Source organism: Netta rufina (assembly GCF_964035555.1).
Source record: "Netta rufina genome assembly, chromosome: 4".
NCBI lineage: Eukaryota > Metazoa > Chordata > Aves > Anseriformes > Anatidae > Netta > Netta rufina.
This window is the reverse complement of record NC_140127.1, coordinates 64210463-64233716: the sequence shown is the minus strand read 5'-3', so window position 1 is coordinate 64233716 and position 23254 is coordinate 64210463. Positions and strand designations below refer to the sequence as shown.

Genomic DNA, 23254 nt, shown 5'->3' with positions numbered 1-23254 from the left:
AATGGGGGCTTATCGAGGCAGAGACTTCAGATCATCCTCTCCAAATGCTGCTATGTATTTTTCAACTGAATATGCTCGATAGTTGAATTAGGCACTTTTATTTGTTTTGTCATAAAATATGGCAACTGTCCCACAGGTGTCTGAGCCTGAGTTTCATCATACTTTGAAGCTTCTTCTGCTTTGAATTTTTCTTGTGGGGAGGGGGAACCACAAGCACAACAACTTCTCTGGCTTGTGCCAGAGACACAGATGCAACACCTCATGTTTAATTATTTTTGGAACTATTTTAGGAGAAGTATTCACAGACACTGATGCTCTAGAAAGGCAGCTGAAAATAGGAAGAGATATTCTGCATGTGTATGTTTCGATAGAATATGTCAGTGCTCTCCATCTCACAAAACAGAAATAGCATTTTAAAGTGGAAGACACTGTTCATACATAGTCACCTGACCATTCTGGATAAGGCTGCCATATTTTGAAGACCTTAATCAGATCAATTTGACAGTAAGTATGCAGACAGTATTCAGACCTCTACTTGCCCCAAATTTCTTCTCTGCCAGCATTTGTGAAAATGTACATTGACTTCATTGGCTTCCCCATGGGGGAAGCCTTCAGCTATCTTAAATGCTACAGGGTAACACTCATGATTAAGAGGAGTCATATGACTCATGTTTAAAGAGGTGTTTCTCTAAACACTTCTTATGGTAAGAAACAAGTTTTCTCTAAAATATATATGCAAATGAGACTGTCACATGTACCTGAGCTTTACTTGTCTTTGTCTCCTGCCTCCAGTGAGCAAATGTATGACTGCAATTTGCAGCAGAACTGGGGTCAGCATTAGAGAGTCAAGATGTTTCCAAATATTCTGAGTTTTCCAGCAGAAGAAATATATTTCAAAAAATAAATATATTTTAGTCAACAAGCTATTTTCCATTAAATTTATTGTTAAAACAACTTTCAAACACCTCTTATATACAACTTTCTTATAAACATGTAGTTGAGATACAGCATGACAGCCACACTGTTTCACTGCTATTACTGCATCAGTTAGGATAAAAATCCTTCTTAGATTTAAGCATACTACTCTGTAAAGAGCAAAGAACTGGAGCTGCAGATCAACAGCCCATAATAGTTTATACTTTTATAGAAGGCTGCTGTAAATGAAGAGACAGCAGTATAACATATGACCAAACACTCAGACGATCAGCAGTATAACATGTGACCAAACACTCAGACAATCTAATTATTTAAATGTACACCACGTTTTTAAGGCTAGTGAAGAGAATGTGAATTGTCAGTTTTAATGACTGGCTTTGATTGATTTGTCTCTCTTTGTTGTCATGGAAACCCACATAAAATTAAAGACAAAGAAACAGTAGAACCTAATTAATTAGGTTAATTAATTGCATCTTCTGTACACCGGAAGTACTGTGCAGTTATTCGGAACATTATGGCAGCACCCATGACATGCTTTCCAAATGCATAGTCCAAGCATTGCTTCTCCAATAAATAAAGAAATAAACAAAGGTATGTGTATAAAGTATAAAAATATATAAAGAGAAATGAAATGGCACAAGTACAGGATGGATGGAAGAGACTCCATCTATCTCTCTACCTCACGTATTTTGTGAGGTAGAATAGTGTGTAGAATTATAGGGCAAAAGGTCAGTTTGAGTTGACATTTCATTTACTTTCTGAAGCCTGGCAGTTGCTCCATAAGAGCAAAAACCAACCTGGTTAGAAACAACAGCCTGTAAGGTTGCCTTGTGAGGAGAACTTGTGAGGAGGGTATTGACACTGGTAGAGGGAGAAAGCATCAAGGTGGTAACAAGAGGATGTTAAAGAAACAGTTGAAAAAGAAAGATCTCTCCTTGTTAAACATTTTGTCATCCACCTTCTCTCATTCATCTCCAATGATATCTATATATGTTATTTACAGACATGATTTTTCTCTAAGTGTTTGATGTTTGAAAATGTAGGAACCATCACATCTTACTTTTCTAGACTGGTCCTTAGAAGAAGGTTCTGCAGGTGTGACAAAGACAGGTGATGCTTTTATATTCCTGGATCAGCTTCAGGTGAAAATTCATTATTCATTGAGAACACAGAAGAGGGTAGAGGATAGCACAACTTTTTGTTTGTTTGTTTGTTTTTGTTTTTATTTGTTCAAGTTCTCCAAGTAAGGAAGACAGGAGATTAAAAGAAATGTGGCATGTTTTGTTGTTGTTGGTGGTGGTGGTTGTTTGTTTGTTTTCCCAAAATTACTTATTAGGTGGTTATAAGATTTTGTCTTTACCACTGATCACTGTGACAAAAAACACCACGTCTCAGTGAAAGAGACACTGTCATTTAATTTCACTATAACTATGCATTCTCCACTTTTGGAGTATGAATGAATAAACCAAAACAAAGCACCTGATTCAATTTACACACAATGATGAAATGGAGGGGAGACAGGTAGGGAGCAGGAAAAAAAGTGTTTGAGCAGAGAGCGGACCTGTTTCTGCTAACACATCACTAGAGAGGCTGACAGTGGCAGTAACCAGACCCCACTGCCCTGGATCATCAGCCTGGCTGGGAAATCTTGGCCATGACTCCTGTCCTTTTCTGTGCACAGTGCTGCTTCTTCCAGTATGATTTGACAACTTCATTATTCTGAAGTCACTGACAGTGCCCTTACTTGCTTGTGCCTCATAGATAAAAACAGGTCGTGCCTGCCAATACGCAGAAGGTATTATACAGACAGGATTCCCTGCTTGAGCAGAGACTGATCTGAAAGGCCTCAGTTGTCTCTTGTCACTGGAAAAGAGTACAGACACCTCAGGAGAGCAAAAGAGCCTTGGCAACGTGCTAAGCCTGCAGTCTTCTCCTGAGTAAGTGAGATAAAAGCAAAAAAAAATGACTTTCTAGAGTGTGAAATGAAACTGTTCTAATGAATGGTTACAGCATAATGAATGTAGGATGTCATTCAAGCAGGCTATATTTGTCAAAGATTGTGATAGCACTAATTAAAGATGTTATTTCATCTAAATGTATTAGCCATTGCTACTAGTTATACAGTTAATGTATATTGGGCATTAGGTATACCAAACAGCAAAAGATGGAACCACAGGCAACTTGGTATTTGTTGATGGGGCATCCCAAACTTGGTATGTCAGAACAGTATTTAAAATATCTTAAGATACTTTTGAATTATTTATATAAAAATAGAAATAAAACGAATAAATAGTAGTAGTCGTAATAATAATAATAATAAATACTCAGGTTATGCAGTTGAATTTCAGGAAATAAAGTAAAGTTTAAAGAGTTTACCAGACATTGCCAATGTTCATAATATGAAACAGCTCCCAGCCAGACAGCTCCAGGGAAACACGGGACTGAGGAACAAGAGAGGAAATCCGGAAGACTACAGCCAAGCAAACATTTATCTGTACATCACAAGCAATTACTATACCTAGCTGAGCAAGATAAGGCCTGACTTGATTGATCAGGAACAGAGATGCAGTTTGGAATTGTTTAGGTGCTCAGATGAAAATGAAATACAAGCTCACTTAAACAGATGACAGAGCAGTGCTGACAGAAAAGTTTTATTTCTTTCTCAGCATTGAACTGGGTCAAAGAGTCATAAATGTAGTATTTCCCCCCTCTTCCTGAGTGAATCATGTTGTGCTGTTCAGCTGTCTGAGGCAGCTCAGCTGATATGCAGTATGTTAGAGACTTCTATTTGGGATATGGAGGAAAAGCTGTTCATTTCTCAATAACACATGTGCATGAGGACACCACATCAGAGCTACTACCAAACACTCCTTTCTGTGGTTCTAGATGCTCGCAATATCGTTTTCAATGTCTCACTTTCTTAAAACAAACAAAACAAAACAATTTATCTTTCTACATTTTTATATCCTCACAGCTTAACCCGCTTTTTCAGTAAAGCAAAAAGTCTTCTTTCCTGTTAAAAAATGTTCACAAACAACACCATGGGTCATTCGTATTGCCCCATAATTTTGTGGTTCCAAATATTGATCAGAATCACTAATGACAGGCTTAAATGTAGGCAACTAAACCGTACTGAACACAAAGGGAAGAAGATGATGTTGATATTGCTTCCCAGATCTAGTAAAAATATGCAGGTGTTCACAGACAAACCCAGATTATCCAATAAAGCTGTTTCAAGAGGTGGAAACTGTATTACTCATCATTCATATAGAATTAGTTGTATTGACTATAAAGAAGCAACGCTTACATTTCTCTAAGTATTGCACTAACAAAACTACAGGTGAGACTACTTGTTACGTGATCAAAATAACAATAGTTGAGACCAACATAACATATTTTGTCCTTCTTAGATATTAATATCTTAAGTGACAATTCTGTATTTTTCTAGTGTCCTATGAATCTTAATTCCTAAAATTCCTTTTAAATGCATATATCTTAGAATATGCTCTTCAATTTTTTTATAATTTTCAAATTATTTTCTATATGACAGAACATTTTGGTTTTGAGTATTGTCTGCAAATAGAGATTTCTCTCAAGGGAGCATTTTAAGAGTTCTAGCTCAAGGTATGCAAAAGTATTTTGGTCATTTTTTAAAAATGATTTTAGAGCTTTCAGCTCTCACAGGAAAAACAGTATGTCCAGAGGTCTGTAACTGTTCTCTCTTCCTCTTTTGAGAGATCTGAAATACAAAACTTAATCTATTCTGCTGCTTTCTAGGATGATGGAAAATGCGTATTCTCCAATTTAAATTCAGTAATAGCAAATTTATTTCTTGACACAAGATTTTGTTTATTTTCTCTTTAAAATTGATCTGAATGCTATTATACTTTTAAGAATAAAGGAATGTTTAAAAACATGGGCACACCCACTCAGAATCTGAGAGGTTTCCCAGCATAAAGTAGCAGATACTCATCTTGTTTAAAAACTACTAATTGGGTTATTAAATATAGTCAGAAGGTATTCTTCATATACTCAGAAGAAGCTCCTAATAGTATCTACATATATTGGAGAATTTGATCTTATCAAAAAAGAGAGCAATGAATTAAAAAAAAAAAAAAAAAAAAAAAAAAGCTAGAGAAGACTGAAGTAGCTGAGTAGCGTTCAGTCTGACAAATCCTTTATGAGATTTTGATGACTAAGTTATGAAAACTACTGAATTTCATGTCCAATGGATTATTTTCAGGCACCAAGTGTTTTCAGATAGTTTATTCAGTGACATTAATTTAAATCTCATTAAAATTATTTGCCACCAAAAATTTACAAGATTTATTTATTAATTTATTTTCAAATGTTTTAAAGTAAATGTTGGTCTTCAAGCTCAGATATTGAAATATCTGATTTTTACACCCATATTGGCTACATTTTGTGATTAGGCTTCCTTTTTTGTGCAGACTGAAGGGGAAAAATGCCTTCTCCTTTCATGCCACAGTTTACATCCCTCCCCAGCCTCATTATCACTTCTGTTTGCTTTCTTGTCTTCTTTCAACCTTTTACCAGGCCATCATTAGGCAATGAAAGTTACGGTATAGAATAAGAGTTATTTCTATTAGTTCTGTTTTGCTTATCAGTTGGGCATCAAGACTCAATCCTAGCACCCTGGTTTTTGGCAAGAAAGAGATTATTCCCTATGTCCTGAATAAATTCTAGCATAGATAGTTACAGAGAATGTCATAGGCAGAAGTCATGTTCATCATGTCCACAACTGTTTCACAGAGGAATTTAAACATTCATCTTCTTCAGAGTCCATGACATTTCCATGGTCAGGACACAATCTGTAAAAAGTCAACATCAAGAAAAAAGGAACCCTAAATCCTCCTTTATGTGGCATATACTGATGAAACATGAGAGTTAGTCTCTCTAATGAGAACGTTACGCTGCAAAACTGTCATTAATTTAGAAACAGGATACCATTTATCATTTTTCTGAAGTCTTAGTATGAATTCCTCTCTGCACTCTGCAAGTACAATAAATACCATTATAGTTCAATAAAATTGAATTAAATACATTCTTATGTTGTAAAAGTCTGGAGTCTGATCTTAAAATAAGCTTTGATAAATTTTAATGAACTAAGGCAAAGAATCTCTTAAGCAGGAAATATTAAAACAACAATGCATCTAGAACTTTCCTTTTCACTTCAAGTCTTCTATTTTAAAACTTCAATTCTTCTATTTTAAAACTACTCTGATACTTTTTTTTTAATGCAATGTGTAAATTGTCTTGCACTCATGACTTATTTATTTATTTATTAAGTACCTCGTATGTATACAGATAGACTTACAGCTTCTGTTCTGTCCTTTTGCAAATATGTTCAAAAATGTTCTCAACTGTAATATTTGGTAATACAAGAAAATAGATTTGGCATTCTAGCAGATATAAAAAGAAAAGATCTGACTCAGAGACCTAACTTATTACACAAAAAAAACATGATTATAGAATCATAGAAAAGGTTGGAAGAGACCTTCAAGATCATCTGGTCCAACCAATCATCTGGTACAACCAATGTCACCCACTAAACCATTTACCTAAGCACCGCATCCAACCTTTCCTTGAACACCCCCAGTAACAGTGACTCTACCACCTACCTGAGTAACCTGTTCCAATGCCTGACTGCTGCTTCTGAGAAGAAATGTCTCCTAATTTCCAGCCTGAATCTCTCCTATTGCAACTTGAGGCCATTCCCTCTAGTCCTATCACTAGTTTACCTGTGAGAAGAGGCTGACCCACAGCTCCCCACACCTTCCTTTTAGGTAGCTGTAGAGACCAACAAGGTCTCCCCTGAGCCTCCTCTTCTCCAGACTAGACAACTCCAGTTCCCTCAGCTGCTCCTCATAGGACCTATAATTACTATACTATTACTGAAATTATCACTGTTTTGATATTGCTTGCTAGTTCCATGAGGTTGTTGTTTGTTTGTTTATTTATAATATCAATGCTCTGACTTATGAACCTGTTATATATAAAGAGGAACTTAGCTATGTGTTTTATCTCTGCTTTGAACTAAAAGTTATAAATATATAAATTATATAAATCTAAAGCCTAAAATATATTTTAGGATAAATTACTAGGAATAACTTCAAAGCCATATTACACCACTGATAGTCCAAAAATGATAAAATTATTCTTGGAGATTATGTGTAGATCTGTAGGATCTGTTCAGTATCAGTATTTTGCAGTGCAACTATTAGGCACTTATTTTCATTCTCTAATGATAACCTACTTTGCATTCACTCTCTGGATGTCTATTTATGAACAATTTTACAAACACATTCAAGACAGTATTGCAATCTGACAACTATTCCACAATTGCAAGGCTTTGTTAACACAGTGCTGAGCTGCATCTTGTATAGTCTTCCTCTGGCAGAGCTTTTACTACAGGCTAATTGTGGTCCTTGTTTCCATAGCACAGGTAAGAATCACTTGTGCCTTCCTGAAAATAGTAGTTGTGCATGATGAACTCATTACTCTGGCACTGATTACAAGAACTGTTTTACCTATAGGACCTTGGTTATCAGTTTAATTACACACTCTAGATATCATGTTTAGCATTCGTAACCTTTAAAACAAAGAGAGATAAGAAAAAGAAAAAGAAAAAAAAAAAAAGAAAAATTAAAAAAAAAAAAAACAAAAAAACACTGCTTTCCTAAATTGGCAATTGAGGAGTCTGAAGCAATGATGTCTTCAGGGCTGTCTTTCCCACCTCATTAGGCTGAGAGTGCTGCAATCCTGCTCTCCAGTAAGGTCTCCTGAGAATACCCACTCCCCAGCACTGGAGCTCTGCTTCAGAATCAAGAGAATGATTACTGTGACTGTGTGTACCACAGACCCAGCACAGAGACCAGGCTAACCTAATTCATGAGGTTCTGCATATGGATATGGAATAACTTTCGTTGTGAAGTCAGATTGAGGCAATAATTCTGAATTCATAAGAGGAACTTGACTAAAACTGAACACTCTTAAAGGGATTATTTATCAGAAAAAAAAGATCAAAACTTAAACCATGACAAAGGCCAATTCCAACATGCTTTTAGTAGGAAAGAATTAAAATAATTCCAAAGATATATATTTCAAGATGGCAGTAATTTCTCACAGGAAACAATTAGTCAGTAGAACAAAATTCAATATAGGTAGACTCAAGACAGTATTCCAATACTGGCAGTTAGTATCTTAGGGTGCTAAAATCAGCACAAAATAAAGAATTGTTGGGTCATGCAGCTAATGCTGTCATTTAGCACAAGAATTCAAAGGTTACCAATTGGCAGTGCTGAGTCCAATATACTTTTCACAGCCAGAAATAATATCCTGAATATTTAGAAGACTGAAGACAAATCTTTCCTGTATTCTCTTCTTCCAATTAGCCTACCCTTCCTGCTGCCTTGTCACCTTTCACAGCCCTTTTTCCTCCATTGTTATCTTTTACCAGGCTCTGTAGAACAGATTATTTTTTTTTTTCAGTGTTATATCTAAGATTTCTATATCTTTACCTATTCCAGATTTATATTTATTCAGTGGTGAATTGATCTAGTTTTTTGAGGAAAGTACTCACCTCTACAGTGAAAGGATTTCGCACATCTAATGTCTGTGCAAGACATATTCTAAATATACCTTTCTCCATTGATTTTCAGGATCTTCTTGCCTAGAATGGAATCTTGGAGCCCATCAGATATCTAGAATGACCTAGAATTATGTGACCTGGGGTTCGTGACCTCTGCTAAATTCACAAAAGAAGTAAGAAACACATGTTGTATAAGATGTCTGTGACTGTTCTCCAGAACTGTGAACAAATGGCACAAAAAAGCTTGTGCCTGTGTTGAACAGTCAGCTTCCAATACAGGCTGATGGCATGCAAGCTGCCTACTGGGAGCAGCCTCTGGCTGCATCTGGGGTTTTCCTGGGAATGCTCATGCCCCAGCTCTCATCTGCAGGAGTACGTTCAAAAAAATTAGCAACATGGAATAAGCTTAGAGGAGCTGAGTATAACCAAAAGAAAGCTAAGAGCATTAGACACCCTCATTACTCTCCAGAAAGACTGATTGTTTGTCAGGATCTGCTGTTTCATGACCTTTTGGGTATCCACCATATACTTTAGAAAGACAGACATCATTATGGACTGACTTTCATTTTCAGCAGCAAGCTATACCTTGCAGAGGCCGTCAGGCTAGTTGCAAACCCAGCATAGAGCCCTAACAGGAAACACCACAAGCCCTCACTCCCTTCCAAAAATATTAAATCATTTTTATGTTAGATCATGGCTTTTACTCATAGCCTTTGGATTGGAGACTCATGAAGCTCAGAAAGCTGGCCATATTAGATCTCAGAAAATAATTTTTCCATGTCTTATAAAACATTTTCTCTTTAGATTAGATCTGCTAAATCAGGGCAAGTCTCACAGCCGCAACAATGCAGCCACTAAGGAAACTCACCTAGAACTGAACTGAACCACCTACGGTTGGTGCTCCAGGTCTCCAATAGGTAACTGGTGCACCTGTATGAGTTCTTTATAGCTCCAGCCAGCAGCAGGACGTTTGACCAGGTGTGCTTGCTTCTCTGTGTTTGTAGGTTCACACACATTTCTTATTCCAGTCTGAGGAGAAAAGCTGTGTTATGGGGCAGTCCACGATGCTATTCCTTCCTGTCTAATCTAGAGACAGCACTTTCTCAGGGAAGTGATATTTGTACATGTCTGTACATTATCCATCCAGCACTTGAGACTGAATAGACAATTTCTTCTCTCCATCTCTTTTTTCCTTCCTTCTTTTACCTTTTTTTTTTTTTTTCATTTTATTTTGAAGATTGATTGGAGTAATATGTAAATTCACATATCCATAGACTTTTCTACTATGACATGTTCTTTACTTCCATTTTTCACTGTGTTCAAAACTTAGTCTTATTGCAGCTGGTAGGAGTAATATACTCTTATAGGTCTATCTTACAAAATACATGCATTTTCCAGAAACTGATGAGTAGAAAGAAAAATACTTCAAAATATAGAGCCACTCTGTGAATGCAGTTAACACTTCTTTATGAGTTGTTAAATATATCAAGTATATTGTTCTGGCTATACTAGGAAATGACCTGCAAGCTAGCAAAAGTAAATCCTCATTTGTCTCCCTCTGCTGCCTTTGAAAATGTTCTAACAATTTAAAAAAGGACATAACAGCTTTAAGCTAACAAAAAAAAAAAAAAAAAAAAAAAAAAAAAAGAACTACAAATAAGATCACTTTAATGTTCCAGAAGTTTTGAGGAATAATGGTCCACAAAACATATTTTTCTGATCAAAATCATCAGGAAAAAAAAATAATAAGCATTTTGATAGCTTTTTATTGTTGTTGTTGTCAAAAACTTTTTTTTTTTTTTTTTTTTTTTTTTGTGCCAGACTGTATTATTTGCAAAGTAGCCAGTGTATCTACTCATGTTTGAACATAGTGCCAAGTGACAACCACATTGGTAGATAAGGAGTAACTTGGATCTTGGCTCAGTCCTAATGCATGGTGTGAGAAAGATATTTAAAATATGGATCCTTTCAGAAATGCTACTTATCTTGCTCAAGGGACGTTCAGATATTTGGGGAAGGATAAATACAGTATAAAATGCTAGATCCTGGAGGAGCATGTTGTAGTCCCAGATGGGACTGTGTTAGGGGCTGACATTTCTACAGCTCATTCATCTATGCTCAAAATACACATAACATACAAAGGGTCTGATAAAAAACAGGACTGCTTTTCATTTTAAGAAGAAATCTCTATTACCAGAAATGACTCTAACAGTGATAAAACTGGGTACAAGGCTCACATATCTTTAAGCATTTATTCAATTTCATTTCTAAAATGAAGGTTATAAATCTATCCCAAGCCCTTCCTGAAAAACAGTTATCCTCCAAGCTATTATGGACATTTACAGAAGAATGATTCTTTTCTGTGTCAGATGTTATAAAAGACAGTTCATACTTCAAATAATATGATTTATAAGTTCAGACTGTGAAGTTAAATTTAATAAAGCTCAGAGAAGATGCATGAGCCTCAAAAAGCTTTTTAATAGAGAACTTTTGGAGTCAAGATGCTAACCTTGTTTTATATTAGCTGTTCTGTATTCTGGTATATACTGGGGTTACAGATGGATATTAACAGATTACCCACTACAGAAGTTTTAAATTCTTTCCTTTTCTCTTTCTTCACAGAAGGATTTAACTGACTATGTCAGTTTAACTATGTCTCATTACCTCTTTGTGCAGTTATAAATGTATAACTAACTACAGGGCTTTCTTGTCTTCATGTTTGTTTCTTGAGTTGCCAACTTTTCTCTTCCATGATGCAATTCCTCAAAGAAAGATCAGTGTGATTAGTTAGTATTCCCTTTGGTTCAAGGAACTGTTTTGAGATTTAATGCTACATTCATTTTATTCTATATCTTGAAATGTTGAATGATTACCATTTGAAAATCAGCAGTTCTGGTAAGAGTCCCACAAACTCAAGAAAAACTACCAACAGTGGAATTTTCTCCAACTACGTTTTTCAGTATGAATTTGAAGATTTGACATTATATAAAATTTCTTATGTATTATATATTTTATTCTTTTAAATTTTATAGGAATCATAAAAAAAAAAAATAACCTGATGATACTGAAGTCTTATAGAAAATGATACTTTATAAAAATTGCAAGTATTTTGATAATAAATTCCCTATTTCTTCATCATCCCTTCCAGATAAAAGATGGCAAGGGGGCAAGTAAGATATATTTATATCAGAAAAATGCTGTTTGCACTACCATAACTCCTGGAAAGCAGGAGACACAGGCCGTAGGTTCTGCTCAGCCTGGGAAGCCAGATTCCTGTTTGGTTGGTTGGTTGTGTGTGGTTTTTTTTTTGTTTTGTTTTGTTTTGTTTTTTTCATAGACTACAAAACTGTTTAACTATAAGCACACAAAGTATTTTGTACAAACTTTACTACAGTTCCTAAGGCTGTTCCTTTGGTCTTTATCCGGTGAAAATTTAATGCAAAAAAACATATACACTATGATTTAAACATTTTTGAAAAACTGTGCACCACTAATATACGTTATAGCTACAATGTAAGCAGATTGGATGCAAATTATTATTGTATCTAGACTGCAAGTGAAAATACATTAAACAGGCTGTTAATTCACAATCAATGAAAATGCTATTATTTTAAGAGATTATTGCTGGGAACACATAAAGTATATTTAAGGAATATTCCATTTGTACTTGCAGTGTTCCAATTTTCATTCTAGTAAATATACAAAAGAGTTTCAATTATTAAATAAATGCAACATGTTTAATATATTTAATAGCTTCATATGGCTTTGAACTGTTAAAACAAGTGTAACTGGTATTAATGGATCAGTTGTGATTTTTGTGTTTTGCCCTGGTAGTTCAACAACAAAAGCCATTATTTGAAGACAAGGTGTAGAATATCTTGAAACTCAGGCAAAAGTTGAGATAGAGCGTTTGAAGGTTGGGATTATGTGACTGTCATCTGCAAGAGGAGACACTCCAGAAATATATCAGAAGCTATTTTAAATGCATTTATAATTGTGCAAGGCTAATTATAGAATCATATTATGGTCTTAGTAAAAAGAAAAAGCTATTTGGGGTAGACAAGATTAATTCTGGGGAGGCTTGGTTTCAAAAATTTCCTTTGGTGTAATATAGGCTCTCAAGTGGTTTGGTAGCTCACTCTGGAGTCAAGGCTTGGAAATTTGCTGGAAATTTGAATGTTTAGTGTTTAAGGTGAACACTTCAGCTGAAAATATTATGTATTTGTCAATAATATTGTTTCTGGTTAATTTTCTACAGCTCTAATTGTGCATGTCCAAGTCCCTCAATCATCAATGTCACACATATCTGGGGTTTGACCACATGGTTGTCCACTTTCAGTAGGAAGAATGGAGAGAGAGCCCTAGGGTAGGGTATCCTAGAGATTATATAACCAGAGATTATATAACTAGAGATTATATATAACCAGAGCTTAGCTGCTCTGGTTATAGTAGTAGACTAAACATGCTGGGGAGCATTTCAGACCAGATGGCAGAGAACTTCTGCCTCTGCTAAGAAGTCCCTACTGCTGTGCCAGCCACACCAGGGTGATCACTGGAACGGTGTGACTCTGGAACTATCCCAAGAGCTTCTTTGGGAAATGGCTGGCTCACATGGGAGGTGTGCATGCCGAGGGTTGGTCCAGCTGAACCAGGCAGTGCTTGGAAATGCTCCCAGATGCTGTTTTCCCTACTAGGTTAGAAGTACCTTGCATGATCATGTTTTAGCCATAAGGATAATCAAAGGCTGTCTACATGGACATTTCAGGCTACAAAGCACTGTATATGCTACAGCAACAAGGGCTTTATGATTGTACAAGTCAATCGCATGTCTTCACAGGACTACCCATTGAATGTGGCTAGTGCTTTTAGATCTAGATGTAAGTCTTCAGGCTATTACATATTATCTTCTCTCATATCATAAGCTTGAAAAATAACTTTGGCAATGTGTCAAGAGTTAATGCAGGTGATGAATTACAGGCCCTATCTGTGGCAGGTGTCCTGTCCCTTATTACATGATCTGACAGGGTGGGCAGGATTCTTCTGTGCCTTCTCTTCAAAGAAAAATCTTGTAATTTTCCCAAATAAGTACCCCAGACAGATTGGTCAGCTATAAGCATTGCTAGAGACACTGAATGTGGAACACTATTCATGCACTGGTATATTTTGAATAGTGTCCTTTTGGCCTGAAATTTTTTGTTAATTCTGGAGTTATCTTTCTAGTATAACATTTGAGCCTTGAGATCTTGTGACAATATCTCAGAAGCATGAGAAGAATAAATTAATTATTTGAAACAAAAATCATCATTACATCAAACACATTTTAAACCATTGCCTATTCCATGTTTAATCTTTGGCATGAAAATAGGAAGAATGAAAGTTTGTTAGCTGATTTTAATTCTGTAATTGTAATCTAGCATATTTTTTGTTTCACGATAAATATTCAATATTTAATTCTTCAGCATCATTATGCTTACTGAAGTATCTTGTCAATCACATCAATGTTTTTCTGTTTCTGCACAGTGTTTAGGTAAACAGTGGAAATCTTTGCCCTGTCTCGTTAAAGAACAGAAGTTTTCATGGGTTCAAAAGACATTATACAAACACATGAAAGAAAATTCCACAGGCTCTTAAGATCAGAGATACCACTATTTTGGTGATGAAATCCCTAGAGTATATATTGCTGGAACCTTGGAAAATTTTGTATTACACTTACAATGTGTGCAATTTTTCTTTAACCTTCCAACAAGACATTAGGTTAGCTCAAGTATGATCATTCATGTCAAGAGTAGAGCACTTGAGACATACGTATATGATTATGTCCTTTTCAAACGACTTTTGGGATCAAATTCTCTGCTGGTATAAGTGGGTGCGATTATACTAAAACTATGCTCCCCAAAGTAAGAAAATCATTTGGCTCTTAGCTCTTGAAAAGCACTAAGATGTCTACAAGAAATTGCTCACCTGTACAGTGAAGTAAAGTAAGAGCAAAAAACAATGACCTCCAGCATGACAGCTAAAACTCACAAAACCGTATGCACTCTGACCATCTACAGCCAATCAAGCTATTCAAAAACTGGAAAAAATCATATCATCATGATTTATGTATCCTATGTATACTTTTTTTTTTTTTTAATTATATAGATCATTTTTAGATAAGAGGAAAAGTCTGTATCCCATTATAACTGTCACTACATAAAAAACACCAAATATTTTAAGTTGGTGGTGTAGCTGAAACTACTCATTACTTGACCGACATTTTCTCATACTCATATGTGAATGAGGTTTTCAGTGGTTATTATAGGGAAGATAGGAAAAATTCCAGGTACTGAAAAGATGCTTTTCTGTTGTTCCAGGTCACCCATTTTTAAAACAGTAGTTGAATTTCAAATTTTCTGTGAATTGACTCAAAACATTTTTAATGGAATAGTTGGTTTTGATATTTCACAACCTTATAACAGTTGTTTAATCCAGGTATTTTCAAAAAGAAATGATGAAGCTGGACAGAACTACAGTGTACACCATGTGCTACTGTAACAACATGAAGAGAAACCACACTAGAAATGCAAAGGTGAATGTGATGTTTAAATATTCCGATGTAAAAGGGCACTTTTTAAGTATTCATGAAAAATAAAAAGCTCTTAAAAACCTTAAAAAAGAGGTCACCAATATTTTTTTTTCATACTTTTCCATTTTCCAACCTTCCATAGCCTGAATTGATTCAGCAATAAGGAGCAAACAAGAGACCCTTGAAAGAATTTCAGATTTTCTTACCACAGATTGACTAGGAAGGGATGCTCCAGGCCTTGCATTATCTGTAGCTCCCGAAAAACATTTCGAACTTCATCTCTCTCAATACATTTCTGTTTATTCATGTATTTCATGGCATACATTTTCTTGGTGTCTCTCTTCTGTACAATGCACACCTAATTGACAGCAAAGAAAAAGGCAAAGTTTGAAACCTACAAAAGGAAATTCAGTTGTGACTTTGGAAAAAAATATATATATTTTCACATTTTTATTCAAGATTCTAAGGAGATCTGAATACAACAACCAAAGAAAAACTTTGGAAAGTTCATGTTATAGCTAAGCAGGATTAGACTTCAATTAATGAATTAACAAAAGAACAGATGTCCTTACAGAATGAGAAACCCAAAAAAGTGGCACAATAATTTCCAGAATTTATTCTAGGAGTAATACACTTGAATTGCTTGAATCACTGTCTATTTTGTTAGTCACAGAAATTATTGCCTCCTGCTTAGGAAAACGCACAATTACTGTCCTCATTCCTACTGGTTGATACCCCCATTGTGATTATTGCTATGTTCAGAAGGCTCAATATTTAATCTTAGTATCAAAATTATTCTCCCTCATTATTATTTAAATGAATTTTTTCATACAGAAGTTCATCATGTTATTTTTGAAGTCAAAATTGCAATGACAGTGAATTTCTCTGATTTAACGTGGTTTACCTTTTTTGACAAAAGCCAAAAAAATTTGTAAATGCAGCACAAAAATCTTAAGAACACCATGTAACATGTCTGGATTTTTATTTATTTTTATTTATGTATTTTCATTTGTTATTGTGGTAGCTTTCCTTGTGAAGAAAGCTGGAGACTGTAACTTGCACCACATCTAAGAACCATCATTTTAAATATGATATTTCTCAACACAGAAATATATTATAGATGTACATCTCATCCCCAAAGGTGGTGTGAATCTTCTCTTCATAAAAGCCCTACATGCACACACCTTTCCCATTAATTGATCAGGGCTTTTTAAACTGACAGATCCAGTGTGTCTTGACAGCCAATAAAATATTAGCGGAAACATTTATTTTGGTGCAACATTTCTATTGCTGATAGAGCCTAGGCTCTAATCAGAATTTTTCATCATCAGGGTATATATATATATATGCACTGAAAGCATCTGATTTCAGTATCATAGCTCTGTGGTGCCTAAGTTCAAGAGTATGAAGAATTTATTTGGTATGGACACTATTATTGTTATATATATATATGTACTATATGTGTACATACACACCTACACACATGCACATACTATAATATATGAATATATATATACCTACCTAAAATTAATGCTCAGAGATCAAATTACAACACTGTGCCAACAAACAAAACAAACAAAACAAAAAAAAAGGGTTTGGGGTACTCAGAATTCAGAAATGATCTGGAACAACTGAGGCAATTTTCAACAGCTGAAACCTCCTCTCTGACTTTAAAAGATGTCATCTGAATTCTATGCCTGGTAATGAACCACCAGGAGAAGGATGAGGGGCCTAGAGAGAGGTACTCCATTGTCACTTCTATCTTAATCTTAGAGGGAAGGTTCCAGGAACGTACAATCATCATATTTTACTTGCTCTACCTTTTTCCAGTGCCTTCAAGAGGAATTGTCTCAGTGAAACTGAACCACAATTATTTCTCTGCAACTCTTTTTCTAGGAAGTGTGTTCTCGAGCTCAAATCTACTCCAAAGATAGGAGTTAATAGAGTAGTTTAAGCATATAATTATAAGATGTGCTTAAGCGGAGTTTCTAACTATGTCTCCTAGATCAGGAGGTGTTCTGCTAATTAAGTAAAATATGGATGTCAGTGTTTTGTCTTGAGCCCATCAATGTTGCACAATGGTAAATACCAAAATTTTGTTTCATTTTCTTCCCTGAGACTATTATGGAATGTCCGAATGTTTGTGATGTGCTTAAGATAAGTAAATGTTAAAAATGATATAGAAAGAAGCCAAGCTGTGGAACTATTGGGAAGTGATGTTGGACTTTTTATGGAAGAGACAATATGTGGGTCTGAACTGAAATGGAGGGATGGAAAGGAGTAGTTGGAGCTTCCACAAGTTCTTAAAAAGTGTAAGCAGAATTCATTGTGGCAATTCCTGATATCCTGTCTGAGATTATGTGGACACTCCAATTTAGTGAATCACATTATAAAGTATAATGTTTCTACATTATAAAATATTATGTTTATAGATCTTGGCTCAGAACCTAAGTCTAGAACTTCATTCAATTATATGAATTTATGGTGTGATTTTCATATGAAGCTTGGCTGAGACTGAACTGTTTGTGGAAGTCTCTCCTTTCATTACATGATAAGCCTTTCCATTAAACAATTGAAGACTAAGAATGGGGCTTTAGTCAACTGAGAATTGACAAGTTTCACAAATGGGCTAAACTAGAATCATATACAGCACCTAAATAGGTAATGTAAATAGATTCAGTTTTAAAACACTTGTGTGACTCGAGAATGTATTCATTTCTCTCACCTTCCAGTAAAGACAAGTGTATTCATCACAGCTGAAAACATTCAAGGTAAAAGCAGGCTTTCTGTTGCTAGAATCATAGCAAACATTTTCTAGCAATGTATATATATACCGATCTTTTACGATTTTCAGAATCAATGGGATTTTCATTAATATATAAATTTGCTCTGTTGGAAATAAGGAAATCCAAGCTACAATCACATTGATATTATTGTGAAAAATGTTTGACATTGCTATGTCAATGTTGAATAGTAGTGAAGATCCTCCCTGACATTTTACCTGCTGGCTGTCATCTCTTCTTCTGAGCAGGATGTTAATGAGCTGAAAATACACCACTGCTGCAGGAAAGAAAGAAAAAGCCCTCCAGCTCTCCTCACATGTGCAGTCTTAATGGAGAATGTTTATGTTGTTTTCTTGTTGTTTTATTTGTTTATGGTTAAAATTATTTTCAAAGGAGTTATTTAAAATAGGGACAAACAGGTGCTCTGGCACCTCAACAAACAAATTCTGTGATGACTCATTATTGTGGAAGTCTGAGCAGAGTTGTCTTATTTACACATATCAGCATAGAAGCCTGTCTTGCCAACATTACGAAAACATTCTCTTTCAATTTTTCTGTGAATATCATTTACCAGATCCCAGATTGTGCCTTGCTTGAATTGATATCACTGCTTCATCAGTCTGTGTAGGAGATACTTCAAACCCAGTATAGCTTCAGAGTCAGCAGGGATAGACAGACACATCCATCTCTGCCTAAGGTATGGGTCTAAATAGATCCAGGAAACCACCTCTAGAAGGATGTCTTCTCTTCTTAAGTCCCTCTAAAGTGACTCTAGATGACTAACTTGGATGTAGGCAAGTCAAAATGTGTGTAATACAAATCCTCATTAATTTTCTTTGGAGTCAACTGGTCCTTAGTTTTGAAAAGTCTCATGTGAAAATATTCCCTTTCTTAAAAGGGCTATATGTCATAACTGTTAACACAGAGTTGTTTTTTTGTTTGTTTTATATATATATATGTATATATTTGTCAGAAAGGAAAAATTAATTGTTTTCAGAACTAACAAGTTAAAAGAAATTTCACCAGTGTGAATTAGAGCCACTTACCCTTAGAACCAGAGGAAGAAAACCCATAGGTTAGGACTGCAGGACTAAACTACACTTTTCAGAAGAAAAATATGCTATGGTCCACTTCTAACCACCATCTTTGGTTTCCTGTGATTTCACATGCAAAAAAATAGAGCACATACAGATCCAGTCTGATTTACAGATTAATAGATCACACAAGCTGTTATGGGCCCGAATTTACTACTGGTTTGCTGCCACAGGCTGCAAACTGCTACACAGGAGCAACCATAGGCAGATTCAGAGAAGCTCTTCCCTTCTCTTTCTCATTAACCTCAAAAGATTTCTAGCTGTCATGTGCTCAGTCCAGAGAGAACAGGAGTACTTAGTTTCAATAAAGCCATTTTTTGCCTGAGTTTGGTATATCAGTACTTTGACTTCTCAAACTACCATATAATATGGTTTCATGACAGGTCATGAATCATATGAGACTCAAAACTGCAGCCAGAGAAAAATCCTCTGTGCAGGATTTCTGGTAGGTGGAGGGCTAACAGCTGGAGAACCCACCTCAGCCTTTCTTCGGTACTTATGGATGTCATAAGTCATCATATGGATGACTTATGGACAGCCTTGTGGATGTCAGGTCAGTAGACCAAGTGAGGTACCTACAGCTGCCATGAGTAATTACAGTCCAGGAGAGGACTGTGGCACTGCATAGGCAGAAGAGACTCACCTAGACATAGGGAACTACAAGATAGAAATCAGCTGTATGTTTCACACTGAGTTTGTGAATTGACAAAACTGCTATGAAGTATGGGCTTGAAATATTGCTACCTTATTTTTTCTTACCCAGATACTCTAAAAAATTAATGATCATGGTCTCAGCCTACAAGCAGTCTTGGAAAGATATACACAAAGAAGCTGGAGAATGGATGTCATAAGTTTGGATTTACACTGTTAGGGAATTCCCTTGAAACAGGGAAATTCATTCCCACATTCCCCTGAGCAAAGCATAACAGCTGGAGAAGGGACCAAGCATCTGCTTAGTATCGTTTCATATTAACTCAAGCTAAAGAAAAAGGTGGCTACACTGACAAACAATATTAATATTCTGTAGTAGTGCATTATATTGCTTTAAGGATAGCAGCAGATTTTTATTTTTTTTTCTGAAATACTTTGCATATTATTTAGTAAAGTACACTTGATCAGTGCAGACGTGATTCTGGGCTCCCATCTGTTTTACACCAGTGCAATTTCAATTACTTCAGCAAAGGAAGTCACTGTTTTATACCACCAAATTAATCAAAACTAAGTCCTGCGTCTCAGCATCTTAGACAAACAGGAAAAAGAGTCTGTACATTCACATTATAATTTGAATTTAATTTAAGCAGGTCAGATTGTTCACTATACCTGCTCACATGAACAGAGAACTTAAAGAAAATTGGTACTATAACATCCCTTAAAACTTGTTTCACCTGAATACAAATTATTTTGCAGCAGTAAGCCTGCAGAACCAATTATATTGTTACTATCATGGTAAAGAACAATGATAATTCTTGTATTTCATTCCTATTCAGTATCATAGTTACTGAGAGGATAAATATCCAGTTTTGGGGGGATATTTAAGTTGATAGGAATGATGGCTCCACATATAACAAAATAGACAAATTAGCCAGATTAAATGTAAGAGAATTGTTCTAAATTATGACATGGCATAGAGAAATATCTGCTTAGGCCAGTGTTTGGAATTTCTGTTTTGAGGATTTTAAACTGTCCACTTTTAAATTTACTTAGAAGAAAAACATTTAATATGTGAATAAAAGCTCTTTGGAAGAAATAATTTCTGACCTTGCATATCTCAAATGAGTTTAGAAATACTAACAGCTGAACTATGTAAAGCATAATCAGCCTACAGGTCTTCAAAAAAAATTATATATATTAAAAAAAAAAAAAGAGAGAGAGAGAGAATTTATTTCCAACACATTCAATGGACACCAAGGTTTAAGAAAAGAGCTATCTTCATTAACCTAGCAAAGCAAGTTCACTGAAGCCAGCAAAGACACTTTTAGAGGAGTGCCACATACCTATCACAGCCTGGATACTTCTGTCATTGTGGCAATATCTCAAAGGTCTGTATAAGTATACATATACACTGATGGATACAGATATATACACTGGGATATATACACTAGGTATGTATACATGTGCCCAGGAAGACTGGACAAGTTTTTGGTGAGTGATCATACATCATTCTGCCATAGCTTGCATATCACTCAGTGTGAAATGGTGCTACACAGGCTCAGAGTTCAACTTCGTCATCTCCTTTACTAGGGTGCAACCTGAACTCTTAAGAACCCCTTTCCAAACTAAGAAAATCATGCCTGGTTGTTTCCAGAAATTAGCATGCTCCTTTTTATCTCTTCTCTCCATGCACATTTCCTATGCTCTTCACAACTGCTGTGAAGTATCTTCACCTTCCTTAGGGAAGAAGCTACAGAGTAGAATACTGCACTGATTTAAACGTCCTTAAGAAGAGAGCATGTTCCAGGGCAGTTGCTTAGAACAGGAAACCATTTCTCAGAAAAGGCAAGCTCTTGGAATACAAAGCATTTGATACCAAATGGACCAGGAATTTGTACAATTGCAAATGTTACTACTGTGAATTGAAAATGCCAAAGGTAAAGGAAGGAAGTTGCTTTCTATAACCAGTCAGGAGGGATATAGAATAGCTGATGAAGTAATCATCCCTAATGAATGATGGAAAGTGCTGAGGATCACCTTGAGCTCTGTGCACAAATGAAAGCTGAAATGCATGGAATCTCTGGTATATCAGATACCTACTGCAGCAATATCCTGTTGAGGCCCAAGGTTGCTGTAGCAACCACAGTAATTTAAGAAATATTTAAGGACCGCCCACTGTAAGACAAGACAAGGTTCAAGACCTTCTAAGGAACCTGAAGGTGTGCAAGTCCATGAGACCAGGTTAGATGCATCCATAGATGCAAAGGAAACTCATGACAGTCTGGTGAATTTCCCACTGACTGGAAGGGGGGAAATATAACCCCGATTTTTAAAAAGGAAAAAAAAGGAAGACCCAGGAAACGACAGACCAGTCAGTCTTACCTCTGTGCCTGGCAAGATCATGAAGCAGATCCTCATGGAAACTATACTAAGGCACATGGAAAATTAGGAAGTGATTGATGACAGCCAGCATGGCTTCACCTAAGAGCAGATTGAGCCTGATAAATCCGGTGGTCTTCTATTACGGGGTTACAGCACTGGTGGATAGGGAAGAGCAACTGACATCATTTGCCTGGGCTTGTGCAAAGCATTTGACACCGTCCCACACAATATCGTTCTCTCTAAATTGGAGACATGGGTTTAAGGGACGGACCACTCGGTTGGAGATATGGATTTGAGGGACGGACCACTCGGTAGGTAAGGAATTAGCAGGATGGTTTCACTCAAAGAATTGTGGTCAATGTCCAAGTGGAGATCAGTAATGAGTGACATTCCTCAGGGGTCAGTAATGATACCAGCAACATCTTTGTCACTGACATGGATGACCTGAAGTACTGCATTCATCTGTGGGGCACCCAACATAAAAATTATTTGCACCTGTTGGAAAAAGTCAAAAGGAGGGCCACAAGGATGATCAGAGGGCTGGAGAACCTCTCCTGTGAAGAATGACTGAGAGTTGTGGTTATTCAGCCTGGAGAAGAGAAGGCTTTGGGAAGACCTTATAGTCACCTTTCAGTACCTAAAGGAGGCCTACAAGAAAGCTGAAGAGGGACTTTTTAAAAGAGTATGTAGTGATAGGACAACAGATAATTGCTTTAAACCAAAAGAGGGTAGATTTAGATTAGATCTTCAGAAGAAATTCTTCACTCAGAGAGCAGTGAAGCACCAGAACAGGTTGCCCAGAAAAGCTGCGGAAGCCCCATTTCTGGAAGTGTTCAAGGCCAGGTTAGATGGGGCTTTGAATCACTTGGTCTAGTGGGAAGTGTCCCTGCCCATGGCAGGGGGGTTGGAAATGGGTGACCGTTAATGTCCCTTCTGACCCAAACCATTCTGTGATTCTGTAAAATATTGAGAGAGAAAATGTAATTGTACCAACAGTAATAAAATAAAAGCTAGAACATACCTTAAAAAATTCTAGTGCTGTCAGAAAACAGAAGGCCACAGAGTAATCATAAAGGAATAAAGCAGTTTAAGGAAAGTGTAATACCAAACATGGCTTTTTACATGTTGTAGGATGCTAGAGCACAATATACCCCAAACAGTAAACAACAAGTCAATAGAGATTAAAGATTTTGCATCATTTGTTGACATTTTCTGCTGCCAGGTGCTTCCA

At 36.1% G+C, this 23254-nt stretch overlaps 1 protein-coding gene across 2 annotated transcripts in view; it reads right to left on the bottom strand.

Annotated features, from left to right (window-relative positions):
• The window catches only part of STK32B (serine/threonine kinase 32B), a gene marked incomplete at both ends in the record, with an annotated part of 178012 nt that overhangs the window by 118836 nt on the left and 35922 nt on the right, over positions 1-23254 (bottom strand). For both annotated transcript variants that reach the window (XM_084285711.1, XM_084285710.1), the window contains one exon: positions 15320-15471. In XM_084285711.1, coding sequence (XP_084141837.1) covers positions 15320-15471 — 152 coding nt within the window. The remainder of the gene's footprint in view (positions 1-15319; positions 15472-23254) is intronic.